Raw genomic sequence first — 19,033 nt, forward strand, 5'->3', positions numbered from 1 at the left:
TACAATCAGAATGTCTTCTTACAACTACTCACCCATTTTTACAGCTGGGTAATTTTAGGGGAGCAAAGTACCTTGCTCAAGGGTACTACAGCTGGAGCTGGGATTCAAACCTTCAAGTTCAAGCTCAAAGGCAGATGCTGCAAGTGCAACCACTGTGCTACCAGTGTTTGTTCCATAAACTGGAGCAGAGGTGGCGTAGTGGTTCGAGCCATTGCCTTCCAGTCTGAAGGTTGTTGGTTTGAATCCTACTCGATACAACCCTTGACAAGGCTTGACCAAGGCACTTACCTTGCTTGAATTTACACAGTAAAAATACTAAGCCTAAGGGCATGGCTGTACTCGTACACATTTTCCTAACACTGAGGTAAATGTCTTCGCAATTGTTGCTGCATGATGACGCACAGAAAAGTACTGAAGGTGCCACTGCACAATATACACACATATAAAAATTTGGAAGAAAATAAAAATTGTTAGCAGAAATTTACCAAGACTTCTGATGGCACACACAGAGAACACACACACCCACCTGTTGACGAAAGTAGCGGCCAGAGCCAGCAGGACGGTTCCGAACAGAACAGGCTTGGTGAAGCGCTTCGCAGCCGACAATTTGTGGGGCTTAATCATGGCGCTTCCTCACAAATATTTTTTTTTTTTTTTTTTTTTTTTTAATTTTTAAACCACGGAGCTGTATGCGGTCTGTCCTTCAGGAACGCCCGCAGCACTCGCTAACTCCTGTGGTATCGCTTTCGAAACGTCACTTCCTGTTTCGTCACCACTTCCGGTTTCTCGTTAGCCGTTTTCCAAACAATAGTTTACCGTGTTTTTAAAGCGCAGCGAAGTGGCGTTTCAAATGTGCCGCGTCGTCAGAAACACATTTAAACTCGCGTAAGATGTGGGCATAATTATGTAGCGTTAGTGAATAAAGCCGGAACTCGTGATTTGGCGCCAGTTGCCGGTCGGACCCCTTTTAGAGCAGGACCCGACGTTGCTAAGGGAAGCGCTGTTGTTGCTCGTGGGGTGGCGTGTGCGCTTTAAACGGGCATTCAGGGTCGTTCTCCCGGGAAATGGAGGTCGTGAAATAAATAAATAAATAATGTCGAGAAGGGGCCGTTTCTCGGGACCGGACCGGTTCGAATACCTGCAGGCGCTCGTCACCGAGTTCCAGGACACGGACAGCGCGGGTGCGCGAGCCTGCGTGTTTGCGGGGGGGGGGTCGCTTCAGTTCCGCTCCAATTTTGAGCCGTGATGATTTCGAGGGTTTCGTTCGGCTCGGCGCTGATGTTTCGCGTTTCTCGTGTCGCTTCCAGAGGCCAAGCAGCAGGTCCTGGCGAACCTCGCCAACTTCTCGTATGACCCCAGGAACTCGGACGCCCTGCGGAGGCTGCAGGTGACCGAGCTCTTCCTCGACATGCTGACGGAGGAGAGCGAGGACCTGGTGGAGTTCGGCCTCGGTAAGTAAGTGACCGGCGGTGGTGCCTCGTGAGCTCACGTGACTAACTCGGGGGGTTTGTGCGTAACTCGGGGTGGCTGTACGTAACTCCGTACCTCCACGTTTACACCCCAAGTTAATGCCAATAATGTGTTTTTATGTAAATAATAGTTTAATAAAATAATAGACATCCCTCTATTTATTCACAGCTCACATTCAGTAAAATAGTTAGCAATAGCTGCAATAAATAAAACACACTTTGTTTGAAGCTTCCCTGCAATAAGCTCATCTTTCATGTTACGCTCTCTATTGGGACTAAAACTCCCAACTTGTTCGTTCAACAAAGTCACCGAGCGCTAAGTCTTGGTGAATGGAGGGTTACCGGAAAAGAGGCTCTAATAGATTTACAAAACGTGTCGGTGGGTATTTGTGGAAACCTACTTTTTAAGGCTGCGACTGAGTTTAAGGCGATTTCACACTAATATTCTGTGTTGCATGGGGGACGCAGTGGCGCAGCGGGTTTGGCCGGGTGCTGATCTCCGGCGGGTCTGGGGTTCGCGTCCTGCTTGGGGTGCCTTGAGATGGACTGGTGTCCCGTTCTGGGCGTGTCCCCTCTCCCTCCAGCTTTGCGCCCCATGGTGCCGGGTTAGGCTCTGGTTCGCCACGACCCCACTCGGGACAAGTGGTTTCAGACTGTGTGCATGTGTGCGCACACGCTCTCCGTTGCTGCACTTTACTGCCAATAAACTTGATGGGTTAGGTTTTCTTAATGGACATGATTATAATGTAGTTACATGAGAATTAAAAATACATTGTCATCCACAGAGTCCTATTCAGTGCTCATTGTGCATCGTGTAAAAATGTGCAACACCTGTCGTTATGTTATCGATGACAAACCGAACACAAGTTGTAAACACAGTGGAAGTGAGTTGAATGAGATCGGTCCCATACTTTTTTTTTTTTGGGTGCGCTTTGCTGCCATCTCTCATCCACGGGCGCCTGCTGCAGGAGGCCTCTGTAACCTCAGCGTGGACCACGAGTGCCGAGACGAGATCCTGCAGAGCGGAGGCGTTGCCCTGGTGACGGGCTGCCTGTCGAGTCGGCGCGAGGAGACGGTCCTGTCGGCCATCGGAACGCTCATGAACCTGACCACGGCGTCCTCCCGCGCCCAGACCACCGATAGGGCCGTGCTGCAGTGCATGCTGCGCTTCTCGCTGTCGAAGAGCACACGGCTGCGCAACCTGGCCACGGTCTTCCTGCAGGACTACTGCAGCCAGGAGCAGGTGGAGCAGGCGCAGCATGAGCTGCAGGGTCACACCCAGACCGCCCTGGGCATCCCCTTACCCGAGGACCCGGTCGGGGGACGCGGCGGGACGTGATCGATGCGGTCCATGCAACCAACGAAAGAGATGGGTTGCCGCAGTGTTGGGTACGCAGTCAGAAGCACAGAAACTCTCTTTTGCAGAGAACATTCTGGAAAAAGAATGAAGCTCTTCTGCACTTATTGATTGGAGTCAAAGCAACCAGTGATTTAATAAATGAAATGGTCAGTTAGAGAAATTGTACACATTAGAGTATAAGAAAAATATACTAAACACTTTTTCTGAGCATGTCAGGATGGTGATAATGTTAATCCTCAATTCTGTGGGAAACTTTTGTAAATATGCTGGTCTCGATTTTGTTATAGGAAATGTGTAGCAGGATGTATTCAGATTTTTTTAGTAAATTTTTATTTTTTATTCAGATTATTTGCTTCATAAATGACACCTCAAAGAAGTTTTAATTTGGTTTCCATCCCATTCTCATAATGGCTCAGCAGCTCCGCGTTTTATTTTTCTGTGTTCCTTGTTTTCTCTTCATACTTTTTCGTTTTCCTTTTTTCCTTCCTCAGTTTTATTTTCATTTCTTTGTGTGTGTTTTTTTTTTTTTTTTCCCTTCCTTTTTTATTGTGAATTTTCACTCTGGGATTAATAGCTGGGAGCATAGGTGGCAAAGTCGTTAAAGCTGCTACCTGGGGACTCTTATAGGTTCAAGGCCCACAGGTTACCTACCTTGATTTGTTCTGGTTAAAAAAACAAAAAATGCAGTTGTATAAATAGGTAAATAATTATAAGCAGTTTATAACTGTAAGGTGCTTTAAGAAAAATGTTGCTTAAATATGACAGTCTTCATTCATTCCTGTTTGCTAAGATATGGGTGCTCCAGTACCTCTCTGGAACACCAGGGGGCGGTATTTACACTGTAGCAGAAGTGCACTGTGTGCTGTGGAGGCATGTAATCATTGCAGAACAGCTAGAGACGAGTAGAGTCGCCCTGTTTCCAGACCCAGCAGTAACACTTGTGTGAGTGAGATTGCTCTGTACCTGCTTGTTTTGATTGGCTCCGGACCATGCTGACCCTGGACAGGACAAACTGTTTGTGAAAATGGATGGATCTGAGTTGAGCACCCTGGCTTAGAGTGGAACAGCCAGATTCCTCCAGGACCAGAACCTGCAACCTTCTGATTACACATTCACTTCTTTAGCCACTAGAATTCCGCTCTTATGAAAGTTGCTGTGCGGGACGGTCCAAAGCAAGTTTTCCCATGCCAGACCCCGATCCGGCCCAGATCCGGGCCAGCTGGGGCGGAACACGTGGTTGGCGCAGCATGAAACGCCGGGGAAATTCCCAACCGCCACGTGTGCAGAATGGGAACGGACCGCACCGCACCCTCGGGCGAGCGGTCACCTCTGAGCAGAGCCGTCTCCGACCGCACCACCTCGTCACAGAAACTGTGTGTTCTCGGTATCAAAAAGTAACCCGGAGCACCTGGCTTTAATAGAAGCAGTCGTGATCCGAGGAGCAGCACTGAGCGGCGCTTTGTAACACTCCGTCAGAATGAGTGCATAAAAAAGGCAGCAGGGGGCGTAGTGGTTAGCGCAGTCACTTTGCAAGCAAAGGACCTCGCTTTAAATCCCTGCTGTAGCTCCCTTGATCAAAGCACTAACCCTGAATTGATCAGGTAAAAATTCTCTTGTTGTATAAATGGATAAATCAGTAGGTAGGTTAGTGTAAAAATCTCACAACCTGAACACTTGGAAAATTAATAATTATTAATAATGACCGAGCAGCGCAGGTTTTATAGCAAACGGTCAGTTGTCACTTTTTCGACACTTTGTGCGTAAATGACGAAGGATGGAGAGCTGTGAGAAAGTGGACCCCAGCGCTCTGTGGACCACCCTCCCTCCTAGCGGACCCGGGATAAGGTGAGGTCCAGTCGGGTCCAAAGAATACCAGACTGGAGCTCAGTGAACCGCTGCATTTTTGTGGCCGTTGCCCCGCTGGGGTTTCCGTTAAATATTCCCGCTTTTGTTCTCGCCTGTTTGCTCAGGGCCCCTTTCGCTCCCAATGCCTCACATAGCTTTCGCTCTCACCTGTTTACACAGCTGGGTGCGAACCCGAGCAGCTGGCATTACACACCTCACGCGCTGTAGCCCGTGCCCGCTTTGGAGAACCCTGTGCCTGAACCGCTGCTCCACCTGCTGGCTGAAGCAAATTAATCCCCGTCCGCAGACGGGCAGTCTGGGTTCCGCTGGGCGCGCTGCGGCTCCGCGCCCGTCACGCTTCCCGCGAATCCTCGTCCAGTCCGAGCAATAAGCAGAAGAGGGCCCTTGGAAGCGAACGATATTATGACTCACCGCGCGGCCTTAGGAAACCACAGCGTCGAACCCGGCGCACGCTGCCAGGGAGCTCCATTTCCTCCTGTCTGGAACGTCAGCGGTTCGGTTTGAAGTGCGCATATTTCCCGGTGCTGCCAGTCTCCTCGTGAGACAGCGAGGGCGTCGAGCGCCGCCGCGTTGTTTGTCTGCTGGTCGCTGACTCCGCTCCTGGCGCTTGCCGAGACTGCAGTGTTTTTCGTTTTTAAGTCCTTCAAACGAAACGCAAATTTGCAGAACTTTTAATTAACTCTCCCCACAGCCACGTTGCTGTTTGCTTCACAGAGCGTACTACACTCCCCCCCCCCCCAATTTATAAACCCCATGTGACCGGAATTCTGCTCTAGTTTGTCTTGTTCATAAATCCAGTCCAGTTTACCAGTAATTCACAACTATTAAAACCTTTATTATAAATCAGCCTCTGTGGGTTCTATAATGAATATAGCTATTAGGACTAAAAATCACTTTAAAGACACTTTAACATTTTTTATTAGCTATGGGTCATCATGCACCCATCCATCCAATGTCAATAACTGTTTCACCTGAGCAGGATCGTGATGATCCAGAGCCTATCCTGGAGGCATTGGGTGCAAGACTGAGGGAGGTGCACGGACTGGATGGGATGGGAGTCTATTGCAGAATACCTTGGGGTGACATCAAAATTCATTTAAAATGTCTGAAAATGCACAGTGCTCTACAAGCTCTCATTTAGTGCTCTTTTTTGGCCAGTTCATCCTACAAACCTGAGCAGCATTTGTCATCTTGTTATGGATCGCTGACTCCGGAGCACCAGGCACGAGCTGTAAACGCCGGAAGGGAGTTAATTTGACCTGCATTGATTCCCAACTCCTAATGCATTTCGTGCTCTTTACCGGCATCTGCCTGCTGGGTGCGTAATTACAAGTGGCATTGACCAGTTGGAAATTCTGAAAAATTGATCAAGAAAAGAAACCTATTTAAAAATAAACAGGAAAATGTTTTCATCTTCATAAATTTCAAGCTTGACGATGTATAATGCAGGAGAGCCCACCAACAGTCAGCTCTACACGGGTACCTGACACTTTTCTCCGAAGCAGCTTGCAGCATTAAGCTTCTTACAGTTATTTACCAATTTATACACGTGGGTAATTAATTAGTGGAGCAATTTAGGGTAAGTACTATAATCAAGGGTATGACAGCAGGAGGTGGGATCCTGCAACCTCCAGGTATATAGGCAATAGCTCTACCTTGAAGACTGTGGTTTAGTAGAGGGACCCTTCCTGCCAAACAACTGGACTTGGAGGACAGTGAGATATGTGGCGCACATCTGAGAACTGGCCCATCTCCAGCATGGTCTGGGTCATCCTTCTGACGTCCCTCGACCTGAAGACACAGCTGTCCCGGTCAGTCGACTGTCCGCATCTTGGAACCTGAACGGAAATTTCCGGCATTCAAGTCACTATTGAAAAGAGGGATCGGATGAAGTGGTGCTTGAAAATATTTAAACTCATTGTCTCCTAGCCCTCCTTTATTTACCTGATCTAGCACCAGTTTGAAAAAGTGGTGATGTGGCTTCCTCCGCTGCTGAAGGGTGTGTGTTTTTTGAAATTATGTCGCACGCTACACAGCACGGCAGTAGTGGTCAAAGGAGAATGAGCCAGAGAAGGAAACACACCACGGTTGGAGCAGACCTTCAGCTAGAAAGTTCAACACAAGCTCGTCTCCACTATTGATTCCAACACATAATATCTTACTTGGAGAATATTTTTCCTCCTGGGTGTGAAGTCTGGAGAATACAGGGGAACTGCTGGGCGAAGTGTAGCCTGGCGATGAAGTAGGGGGAATAAGGGGGTCTTACATGATGCAGAGGGGTGGAACTGTGGGGACGTTCACTTGGAGGACCCCGAGAAACACATTCCCATCAGAATGTCAAATCTGTTGAGCAAATACAAGATTCCACCTGTCCTCTCACTTGGGTTTGGGCTCAAAAACGTGCTTATCTAAGATCAACAGCACTAGGGAAGTAGACAGTCAGTCCCAGTCTCTTCCTTTTTAAGCTAAAGGTGTCCTCCTCCCATATTTTCATCTTTATCTCTCTCCTTGTCCTACCTCCACCTCTATGCAAGTTCAAACCGAGAGGACTGCTCACCCGTGCTTCTCTCACTTCATCCGGCTTCTACACTTGCAGCCACCGTGACAGCCACGTCTTCTCTCCTTCAGTTTTAGTCAATTAAATTCATTGTTATAGAGCGCTCTTCTCACCAGTGTGATGTAGAGTGCTGAACAAAGTTCCAGGGACTGGTACAATGCAGAGCTGTAGCAGGTCTATTCAACTTTTAGAATAAGTCTGTTGACACCTGAGGAGAGGAAAACAAAACAACTCTCAACTGCAAAAAAAGGAGCGAAATATACTTATAAGGGTCTAAGTTTCAGTAGCTCCTGAGCATTATACTGCTGTCTTCATGCATTCTGCAACGCCACCATGGTGGACTGCCCGGGAGCACCTCCACTTCATCGTAGTTCCTTTACCATACCTCCTTGTACATAACAGCTGCGTGTTTTGTATATCAAGCCAGACTTTAAACCTCTCAAATGAAAGGAAAGGGGCTGATGCAGATTTTTGGTTTTGATTCTCCTGTTTGACTGACTGAGAACAGCAGCCCCGACCAGCCACCGCGAGCCGTCGCGGGCCGTCTGCATCTGATTAGGCCCTGCTAGAACACACACGCGGAACGGAGCACTGTTCCCCTGCCACAGACAATGGGAACAACATAAATGTCTGGACCGCCGAAAGGCGCCACCTCATATTCCAGACTCAACACATTTAATAGGACACGCAAGCCAAGGAAATTCCAACGGGTTGTTAAGGTTTTACCTTTTTCACTTTGTCACAAAATCCCTTTTTTCCTCCCCTTTCATTTTGTCTAATACTTTACTCCCTCCCCTAAAAAAATTCCTGTTAATTTGGATCAAAAAATACCCATGCAGTTTGTGTGTGGTGACCTCTCCTTATTTAAAGCATCAGTGCTCACACATTCCATGTTAAGGTGGGAGGTGGAGTGTCAGTCTGCGCAGGGTTAACTCCCTGAGAATCTCTGCTTCCTTCTGCAGACCTGTCCACGTAACAGCTTGGCTGCCCTCTGCTGCTTTTTTTCTCCTCTCGAATAAATGTTATAAATAGAGCTGTGTTCTATGGACTGCAGTCCTTCTTCTCAAGCCAGAGTGAATCTGTTTTCACACTACCCTCCTTTTCTCCCTGTCACCCTCTGGCCCGCTCTCTACCTTTCTGGGTCCTGCCTCTCATTCTTGCCCTTTGGCTCGCCTTCTTTGCGTCGCCTCCTTGTAGAGCCAGACATATCCCTTCCCCAACGTCGTACCTCTCGATTCTGGGGCTTCGGCTGCTGGTGTATTCGGACAGAAGGACAGGTATTGGGTGCAGCATCATGCATGGTGCAGGAATCCTGGCGTTGATCTGCATGCTGGGCCTTGGGCCCACAGCAGAGGGGGTGCCCAGCCAGTGCCCCAACGACTGCCACTGCCACGGTGATCTGCAGCACGTCATTTGCGAGAATGTGGGGTTGACCAAGATACCTCGCGTGTCGGCAGCCACGCGGCTCCTGAACCTTCAGCGAAACAACCTGGGTGTCTTGCCTGCCAACATCTTTGTCGATGCCAAAGGCCTAGTTTCGCTGCACCTGCAGCACTGCCAGCTCCGTGAGATTTCTGGCCAGGCCTTCAAGGGTCTCAAGAAGCTCGTCTACCTCTACCTTTCTAACAACGAAATCAGCAGCATCAAGCCGGGTGCCTTTGAGGATCTGACAGAGCTCACCTACCTCTACCTGGATGGCAACAGCATCAGTGAGTTGCCTAAAGGCATCTTCTCGCCCATGATCAACCTCTTTGTCCTGCAGCTCAACAACAACCGGGTGAGGGAGCTGCGGGCAGGAACTTTTGCAGGTGCCACAGACCTGCGCTGGCTGCACATGAGCGGTAACGAGTTAAGCTCACTGCAGCCTGGCTCCCTAGATGAAGTTGAGAACCTTGCCATACTGCACCTTGATCACAACAAGCTGACCACCTACCCAAGCGCAGCCATCAGCAAGCTACGTGTGGTGGAAGAGCTCACCTTCTCCAAGAATCCAATGAAGAACATCCCGGACAACGCTTTCCAAAGCTTCGGCCGCTACATGGAGAAGTTGCACCTGGACAACATGGGCTTGGAGAAGGTGAGTTCCAGTTTTTGAATGGGGTGGGGGTTTGGTTGGGTCAGACAAGTGTGGATTTTATGTGGTGAGATTAATGCTTCTGCAGAACATCAGAGTGTTTTGGGAATTGGAGAAGGACAATTCCAGATTGTAGTTTTGGTGGCAGTTGTTTTCTGTGTAGAACAAGACTAGTTCAATTTTATTTCAGTACAGTTTGTCCAGTTCATTCAAACTTTTATGTATGTTGACAATTTGTGTGCAGAGGGAGTGAAAGGGATAGGGACAATAATAAGATTGTCATCAATCAGTCCATAGTATGACCAGCTATACCCTTGTTGAGTTCAAAATACCTCATGAAACATGATAAAAGCTAATGATCCTATATTTGTGGAAAAAAATTTAAATATTTGCCCAAATTGGGCAAAATGTCCCAGAGTCTCTATAAGCTTGTGTACACCTCTAATTGTGTACAATGGCTTAGCTATACTAGCTAATGAGTGTGGGTCGTGGTATGTGGGTGGAGGACTGGGGGTGGGGTGTTCCCAGGCTGAACTAGAGTGGTTACACTGTTTATGCTGCTGTAGATAGAACCTATGCTTTAAAAAGTGGTGTAAACATGGTGGTGCCAGAGACTTCCCGAGCACATCGTTTTGTTGGTTGTAGGATGGACGTTCCCTGCAAAACTTTATGGTCGTTTTGAACTTTTCCTGATGTGTTTCTGCTTTTGATTACCAGTCCGTTACACCTGTAACATCTGAGTTGTTCTTGTTTTTTTTTTTCTTGCATATGCCAAGTTCACGGAAATTAAGACTCATCACGTTCCTTCAGGGATGTTTTTCTTGGAGTGGTTCCTGCATGACAGCTGTTGAGTTTTTGCCCTTTAGCTTTTTGATAGGTCTGGAAACCACTTGTCTCTGTGCTTCCGTGCAGCGCATGTTGTGTGCGGAGCTCAGGAATCAAGGAGAAGAAGCTCGCATTATGTCCTGACAGGGTATACACATGTATGGTCACAGCATGGATCACGGGCCAAAACAATGTCATGCAACTGTTTTACGGCTTATTTCAAAACCTGCTACTTACATCTCTGCTCACAGCTGAATACCCACATTCCCGTGGTTTAAGTGAAATGCTTATTATGTTGACTTTCGCTCTAGATATCTCACTTTAACAATAGCCCTCGGGTTAAAAATACATTTTCCTGCTGTTTTCCAAACTGTTTTCAACCTCACCTGTTTCAATGGTGGTATCATTGTGTAACGTGTTCTACACAGATTACTTTTGCGTAGAAGAAGCTATTTGTGTGGAATGATCTGTTTTTATAGTGGGATCACCTCTAAGTGTTCCATTCCTTAGGAAAGGTTAGATTTCTGAAGATCTAATCTGAAAGCAGGACTTGAACTGAACTTGTCAAGAAGAGGTGGTATCAAGTTGTAAACAATGCCATGGAGTCAATAGCAGGATTTAAAACCATCATGTGGTGGGGACCTCAGTCTGAGCCAAACTCAAGCCTGACCACAACTGACTCACATCAGATCTGAGACAGAGTTGAATAAGAACTGATGCCTAACTAGACCCAAAACCCTTGAGTGAGAGACCCAAGAGAGATCCAGTCATTCCTCTAGGCTGCATGACAGTCAGGATCACTGTAATACCTGTGTTAACCAAAACTGGTCCTGCTCCACAGGTGTCCCAGTTAGTGTAAGGTTACTGTTCTTTCAAGGACATCCTTTTGCACTCAAAGTCCTGACCATGTGCAGGAAGTACCCATCCACATCCCTTGGTATTTGCAATCAGCAATCCGCAGGCTCATGATAAATGTGTTACGGCCATGTGCTGTGAGTACCCTATGGACAGATCCTGTATTCCAAAGTTCTCAGAAGAACAAAGATAGTTCTGTTATGGTGTTAGGAATCTTGGCCACAAATGACAGAATCGAGGACCACAGTCTTACCCGTGGAGCTCAGTTGGCTGCACAATGCAGGTTTTCTTGACAATTTTGCTACGATGTTGCACTCAGACTTATTTTCAAAAGGTTTTCGATGAGAAGGCTAAAGTGAAGCAAAATTCTGCTGCTTACGTCCTGTAGGTCCAGTCAGTTGTAGGCAACTTCTCCTACGATCAGTGGGTGCAGGTATGAAGTGTGAGGTGTTTCATACTTCACAGGGTAAGCCCAACCTACGCTGCATTCCCGATGTACAGACTCAATTGATGGTCAAGATATGTGCAACAAACAAAGAGGCGCACATGGACGGAGGGAGGGGGGTGGCTACTTTTCCAAGTATACTTATTAAGTCTAGTGAACCAAGCAAAAAAAAAATAATAAAAACAAGTGGTTCAGCCTCCATGCCCTCGTGAGAAGGCGGGAAGCGACAGGGCAATGAGGCTAAGGCGAGAAGCCCTTTTCCTGTCAAAGTGGGTATTTTTAGCCATTTGTTTACTGGACCCCCTCCAGGCATGTTCTAATTAATTATTACACAAGGGTTATTTTCAGAGCAGTGCTTGTTTTCTACCCAAAAACAGGGTACCCTGTAAGGAGGTCAGCAAGGGTTGGAAGATGTGTAAACAGAGGGAGGGTGTTCAGGATCCCATGAAGAGAGGGGTATTTTTAGGTTGCCATCACACAGGTGAATGGACAATTGGGCCCTTTGCAGTGGCGCTGGCAGAAGAGTGTATCGAAGGCAGACGAAATGGGAGAAAAACAACCCTCGGAGCTGGAAGTCATCCATCTTCCATTGCCTCAAATTACCAAGGCCCTCCACTGCCCCGCAGTACCTCGGCAGTGGAAATTTCCAAAAGGGCGCTTCGGAATCCTCGAATCGTATACGTTTACATAGGATGCCCTCCGCAGCGCCCACCCCCTCCCCTTTCCTCTTTTCTCTTCACCTTCTTTTCCTACCTCCCAGCCACCTTCAGGGACCTCCAGTTTCCTGCAAACTTGACACCCTGAAGATCAATTCCTTTTGCACCTTTCTGAGATTTTTAGCATTTTCGCAGAAGTGCACGAGATCAAGGAGGGGGGTGTCGGTGGGTCAGCTGGCGAACCCCACCAAAGACTTCACACCGGGAGAGCTGAGTGGAGCCTTTCATAACAAGAAAACCCCAACCGTCTCCTAGGTATCTACTGCCTTGCCAGGGATAAAAAGGGATGTCTTCTCACAAGGGATCAAGAATTTCGACAGCCAGCGGAATACCACCACACCGTTTACACGCCATACCTTTTCCGCTAGCAAAACTGACATTTACATTAGTGTATAGCAAGCTGACATGTGCAGGCGAAGACTGAAAAAGCTGTTTCTGTGATTCACCAAAGACAGATGTTTACATCTACACGTAGCATTCAAATGCAGCAACAAGGGATGTTTTATGGTTGACATGTTCCAATGAAGTCAGCACTAATTTTGCCAGCATGCAAAGTGTTTATGGTAGCTGGGTGCCACGAACCATTAAAGTGTAGCTTTTGAACGGCGCCATTAATCGGTTGTGCTGTTTCTCTCTTCTTCTGCTGCTGTCTTTCCCAGTTCTCAGATGGTGCCTTCACTGGAGTGAAGGCCCTCAAGTCTCTCTACCTAGACAACAACAAGCTAAAGTCTCTCCCCCGCAGCCTGGATTTTGGCACCATCCAGAATCTCACACTGGCCAACAACCCCTGGAGCTGCAATTGCCAGCTGGCCCCACTTCGCAAGTGAGGAGAGAACCCTGGGAGACAATCCATACCTCAGATACACCTGACATACATTGGAAAGTTGTATCTGATACATAACAGAAAAAAGAAAGAAACTGACAAGGGAAATCACAGGAAGAGAAAATGGATAAAACCATGGATTTCAAGATACTGGGAAGTGGAAATAGTGATTTTTTTTTCTTATACAGTGGTACCTCGGTACTTGTCGTTAATTGGTTCTGGGAGGTGCGACGAGTACCAAAAGCGACGAGTACCAAACAAATTTTTCCCATAAGGAATAATGTAAATAAATTTAATGCATTCCCAAACCAAAGACAATGCACATCTTCAGGGCAATATGTAAAAAGATATGGTTGTATATCATTACTTTACATGAGAAATAAACCTAAAAATTAATAAATACTTAGATTAAATAAAATAAAAACTTCACTTTACCTGTAGTACACTTTTGCTTTTTCACATATCACGGCTTCCGATGCACTATGATCGTCCGCTAACTGCTTCTCGTTTACCCAAATTAATAACAGCTTTTCAACTTCCTCGAGTGTTTGGTAAAGCTGCTTTGTTACGGCTTTAACTCCTTTCGTAACATCAGCCTTTTTTATCGCTTCTTTATTCTTAATGATGGTGGAGACCGTTGTTCTAGGCATACCGTATTCCCTAGCAAGATCAGTAATGGGAATGCCGCTCTCATATTTGCCTATTATTTCTTTTTTTTTGCTCAATGGTGGTGTGAAGTAATTTTCTTCTCTGCTCAGCGCTATCCCTGCTCATTTTTTTAGAACCCATGATGAGAAAAAAAGCGCAAAAACACACAAAATGACCACAGAAGCTAAGATAAGACTGCAAGGGGATGTGCACAAGGCAAGAGCTACCGCATGACTAACGCGTGATCCTTTGTTTCGGCCGGAAAGGGTAGCGAGTCACGAGGCAATTGACACCGAGAAGTTCTAGCTTGCGCATCGAGAAACAAACAAATGACGAGTACCGGGACAAAATTTTCGCGTAAAAATGCGTCGAGTACCAAATTCGACGAGTTTCAAAGCAGTCGAGTACCAAGGTATGACTGTATTTGTAGATGGAGGAGGTCAAAAGATAAGAAAGACTAAACGAATAAGACACTAAACGTAGAAAGGTTTCAATTTCAACTGAGATGTCCTTCCAGAATTCCTGCAAAACAATCACAACTCTAATTAGACAGTATTGTGTGGCAGTAAGACATTAAAAATCAGACCATCATTAGCATACGAGTTGTTGGAGAAGGTTTAAGGTCATATTAATGGTCCTAGGGAGCAAATGTATGGACAGAGAATGATAGGACTCAGAAGTGATCCTTGAGGAACCCCGGCAGTGAGGATTTGCACAGCACAGTTGGATCTTCGCTACTTTGCTATTTAAGGAGTGACTCTTATTCACCAGAAATACTGCCCCAAAGGGGTGATCCTCCATTATATTCCATGACCCATTAATTCAGAGAGACAGGGAGGTAGCAAAGTGCCTTGCGTGCTTTTCTTCAAAGCAACCTGCAGTATCACAGATCCAAGGTAACTGCCGCAAAATGACGCTCAGTGCTTTGCCCCATGTGTACACGAGTAAAGCTCCTCCTTGTACTCGAACCATTCAGCTGTAAACAACTCAACAGCTTATTACCCACTGCGCCAACAATTTTTGTCCTCAGTATAAATATGTACATACACACACAGACAGGCTTGGAGGGCCAGCAAGCAACGCCCTTCTCCGGACCGCGTGTTCATGCTCTCCCCCTTCCCCACCCTCTCTTCCCCTCCACCAGGTGGATGGACTCCACCCGGCAGCATCCTGATGCCATCTGCTCCTCTCCATCCCAGCACAAGGGCAAGCAGATTCGAGACATATCAAGTTTTGGCAACTGTAGGGTGAAGTCAAAAAGGGCCAAGAAGGGAGCACGCCACTGAATGGGTAAGCATGAGGAAGACCGGAGTGTCAACAAATCATACTGCTACTCTCTTCTCTGGTAGTGGAGTGGGGGCAAAATTGGAAGAGGGACAGTAGGGGGGAGATCTTGCCCTCCTTCTTAAAAACAGATTAATTTTCTATGAAATGTACCACCCTGGACTTTAACCCTGCTAATAGGACAATGGGGTGTCAAGAAAATTTCAATAGCTCTCAGGTTAAGCCAACTGGAAACTAATGTCTGCAGTGGCTTATGGAAAGCAGCACTTGATCCGTGTACATTAAGGCCACCAGAAAAGAGGCAAAATTGGAAAAGACCTTGATTGCCAGAATTGCTGAATTTTGTTCACAAACCTTATGATCTTTCATGTAGCAGTCACTTCCCTTTGGATTCATCACAGTCAGTTGAAACAGCGGAAATAACCATGGGAATCAGTGCTTCAGCAGTGATAGTGCTCACATTTACAGTCGTGTGTGTGTGTGTGTGTGTGTGTGTGTGTGTCACGCAGCGCAAAAGGGGACAGAGTTGCGTCCCTAGTTCAACGCATCCTCTAGCGTTCACGCGGATCGCCACCCAGAGGGTCAACAAATAAATTCCACCATGAAGTAAATGTTTCGTGTTTCAGTCTGAGGCTCTGGCAGGTGTGTGTCCTTTGGGGGCCCCACCCATTTACACATTCACTATGATTATTCACATTCAGTTCAATTCATTTTTATAAAGCTCTTCTCACACAGTGACAGAGTGCTGAACAAAGGCATAAGACAAAGAAACAAATAAGACAGTTCACTATACAATAGAGTAAATTATATTCACGTATTTCATATTATATTCAGGTGGGTATATTATGTTCAGGTATTTTAGATAATGGTTGCAAGCAGCTAAAAACAGAAGAGGCATTTATGCATTGTTTGTATGCCACACCTCAAGCAGGATTAAAATATATAGTTACAAACTAGGGTCTGAGTAGTTTCGGAAACTGGACAGACGCTCTGAGATTGGACCGAGAAGCTGTGTTTTGGGGCTGGAACAATTCAACTTCGGGACTGTGAGGTTTGGGACCGGGAGAGCGTCGCGTAGATTTGGGTTTGGCCTGGGGTTTGGGGACAATGAAGTCACTTGGCAGAATAACCTTGAGCTGGAATGATAGCGAAAGGACTTTAAAGCAAATTCTTGACCGAAGGAAAGCCTTGCTGACGCACCTTGAGCCAGGTACTCAGGTTTAACTGCTTCAGCAAAAACATCTACCTGTATATGTATGTAAAGTATAAAAGGGAAGCAGTTAGCTTCATGGTTAAGGACTCAGACTTGTTTATGCCTCTGGAGATACCATCCTGTAACGTTCCTTATTCTGAATGGTACAGCAAAATTGCTTTGAAAGCATCAGATAAGGAGTTAAATGTAATGTAAATATATGTTGGGTTGGTACAAGTCTGCAGCAGACAGAAATACAGCCATGGCCTAAACCTCATTCTCTGTTCTGGGACAGCCAGTACTGGCCTGGCAGTCAGAAGGTCCTTCGTTTGAATCCCTGGTCCTGTAGTGTCCTTGATTGCGGTACTGACAGTAAATTGCTCTGGTAGAAATTCCCCTGCTATATAATTGGGTAAATAACAATATTAGCTTAATATAAATACCTGGAGAAAGGTGTGCTATAAATGAATAAGCATAACGTGCTTATCCCTCATTATCCTGTCCCGATTCGTTCAAAAGTCAACCAAATATCGTAAAACCAGTTAATGAAAATTACTTATTTACATATGTGTACTTATGTCTCATGGCGAAAAATATCCAATCTGTTCCAAGCTCGTACAAGGTTCGCCTCAACCCAAATGTTGCGTGTAACAGTAAAATGGAATGAATAATAACATTGTTTATAAAATTTATTACGTTTTAAAAATAACAATGCAGTAAACTTGTTGTGATAGTGTTTGGACTGGAGCGAGGAAGAGGAAGGCTACATGTGACATTTACATAAATGAATAGTTAAAATTAAAGCACAGTGTTGCACAATGCAAACAGGTGTTTATGCAAGCAAGGCCGTAGAGTGCCAGACCGGAGCTGAGAGCATGGGTACATGATTCCCACAATGCAGTGCAACTCACAGTCACTCACACAATAACAGGGCACAGTTTTCAAATGTGGGCTCAGTTTATCACGCTAGTCTGAATGTTGTGGCCCGTCCTGGATGTCGCAGACAGCATAAATTCAAATTGACCAATTAACGATAAGTGGCATCAATAATAATGGACCAATTAATTGAAAAAGCGGACCTCGGGAGCCATAATAACGAGGAATAAATGTATTCACTCCGCTGCACCACACCCTGTTCATCTTGCCTCACCTGCCTCCATGAGAACCCCTCTTATGTCCTCATGTCCCCTACACCTGCCTGTTCTTTTCCACTGTGGCCCCAGGCTTCTTCAGTCCACAGTATCCCTAGTCCTTGAGTGGTCTCCAGCCTACTTCCCGCTGTTTGAATTGGCTGTGTGTCTGCGTCTTTCCGCACAGGGGACAGCTGGAAGAGTCTATCCAGGTGAGCGTCTAGGAGAAGGAAGAAAGGACACTACGCCAACCTTTACACCAATGCAGAGTGTCTCCTTGGTTATCAGCTCAACAGTCCAGCACAGAAACACACACACTCACACACAGTAAAGACACACCCTTTATGACTAAAGGCACACCAAGGGTTCACACAGGCAGCCATAAACACCAACATTTGTAGGCGCACACATTTCCAACACTTTCACATTTACACTGTCAAATACGATTATACACACATATCCACCTCCTTCAAACTACCATACTGAGGATATCTGTATCTCCTCTCAGCCATCACTACGCCTCCATGTTCATTCCAGCTCTTGCTATTCCTCAGTCATGTACCCTCGCTGCTTAGGACCTCAACGCTTGTTACCAGGGTTACCGCCCATCGACAAGAAGGGTATTTCATGATGATGGGTCATCTTCCCATGAGAAATTTCCCTTGGACTATTAAATGTATTGCAGCGTACATAACTGACACTCTATACAAACTTCTTTGATCTAGCTTTTGCGATCCAAACAGGGACTTTTTGTACTCTCTCCGAGACTTGGAAACAACAGTCAAAGCAGTTCACGCATAAGCTGCAGTTTGTAGTGGCCCAAATGAGGGATCATATCGAATTACTGAAGATGGACATCGGCAGGAATTTTAACACCTTTTGAGGTCGTTTCCAACACAACCAGTGTAAATACTATACGTTGAGTGGTCAGTATTGCCTTTTTACAGTTAAAAATGTGGCCCTACAAAAGGATTTAAAACTTTAAGGGAAAAATTCCAATGTAACGGTAGCTCCAATTGTTGGCAATGCTAATATTTCTCTTCGGTCGAGAAACTCGAATATGCCCTTATGCAATGAAATTAGTCGCATCGTTTTAAGCCAAGATGAAAGGTTTGATACACTTTTAAAAAGGAAATGATAAAGAATTTTGCCAAAATCTCGGCATGGGACATTAGCATGTAGCAATGAACACTTCCAGCCTCTGGGAGCATCGATTCCTACGCAACTTTTATGTATGTGGAACATTACCAGTACACCTTAAAATATTGTCTTGTGGAGGTGATTTACTTTACAATAAACATCTAACCAGTAAAATTAAATAAACGTGTTTTCATTTGTTCTGTGTCTCACAAGGCTATTTCAGGGGACAAAAGTCGATATAAGAAGCCAGGTTCCCACATCCTCATCGCTGCAGACTGACTTCCATTCATCGTCAGTCAAGCCCATTTTGTAATCTTTATTATTGCTTCCTCCCTCCTTATTAACTTATACATTTCCTGCCCACTTATTAACATATAATGTGTTCTAGAAATATTTTTCTAATTTTCATTATTTATTCCCATCAGCAGCTGGTGGAGTAGTGGTTTCAGCCATCGCCTGGCACTATACTGGTTCCCAGTTCAAATCTGACACCTACTGTAGCACACCTGGGAGAAGGTATTTACCAGTAAAAATGACTCTGCTGTATAAGTGGGTAAATCAATGTAAGTACAAGCCACTGCTAATCATAACTGACATTCCAGTGCAGTCATCAAAATGAAAGCATGTTTTGTTGCATTCCCTTCAGAAT

General features: G+C 46.0%; 2 protein-coding genes across 2 annotated transcripts; both read left to right on the forward strand.

Moving 5' to 3' along the window:
- The first annotated feature begins 773 nt into the window (after positions 1-773).
- Positions 774-3,249, forward strand: armc7 (armadillo repeat containing 7). The gene is made up of 3 exons (XM_018745440.2): positions 774-1,181; positions 1,308-1,451; positions 2,438-3,249. Exons 1-3 carry the CDS (start codon positions 1,094-1,096, stop codon positions 2,806-2,808), a joined length of 603 nt encoding a protein of 200 aa, XP_018600956.1. The 5' UTR covers positions 774-1,093; the 3' UTR covers positions 2,809-3,249.
- A 4,691-nt stretch (positions 3,250-7,940) lies between these two features.
- On the forward strand, positions 7,941-17,509 carry chad (chondroadherin). The gene is made up of 4 exons (XM_018745472.2): positions 7,941-9,329; positions 12,827-12,990; positions 14,783-14,928; positions 17,432-17,509. Exons 1-3 carry the CDS (start codon positions 8,547-8,549, stop codon positions 14,922-14,924), a joined length of 1,089 nt encoding a protein of 362 aa, XP_018600988.1. The 5' UTR covers positions 7,941-8,546; the 3' UTR covers positions 14,925-14,928; positions 17,432-17,509.
- Positions 17,510-19,033: the final 1,524 nt, after the last annotated feature.

This window comes from Scleropages formosus, chromosome 1, assembly GCF_900964775.1.
Source record: "Scleropages formosus chromosome 1, fSclFor1.1, whole genome shotgun sequence".
NCBI classification, from domain to species: domain Eukaryota; kingdom Metazoa; phylum Chordata; class Actinopteri; order Osteoglossiformes; family Osteoglossidae; genus Scleropages; species Scleropages formosus.

Coding starts and splice junctions, on each gene's coding strand:
- armc7 (XM_018745440.2), top strand. CDS start 1,094: ATGTCGAGAAGGGGCCGTTTCTCGGGACCGGACCGGTTCGAATACCTG. Junction 1,182..1,307: donor CCAGGACACGGACAGCGCGG/GTGCGCGAGCCT, acceptor TGTCGCTTCCAG/AGGCCAAGCAGCAGGTCCTG. Junction 1,452..2,437: donor CCTGGTGGAGTTCGGCCTCG/GTAAGTAAGTGA, acceptor CGCCTGCTGCAG/GAGGCCTCTGTAACCTCAGC.
- chad (XM_018745472.2), top strand. CDS start 8,547: ATGCATGGTGCAGGAATCCTGGCGTTGATCTGCATGCTGGGCCTTGGG. Junction 9,330..12,826: donor ACAACATGGGCTTGGAGAAG/GTGAGTTCCAGT, acceptor TGTCTTTCCCAG/TTCTCAGATGGTGCCTTCAC. Junction 12,991..14,782: donor CAGCTGGCCCCACTTCGCAA/GTGAGGAGAGAA, acceptor CCCCTCCACCAG/GTGGATGGACTCCACCCGGC.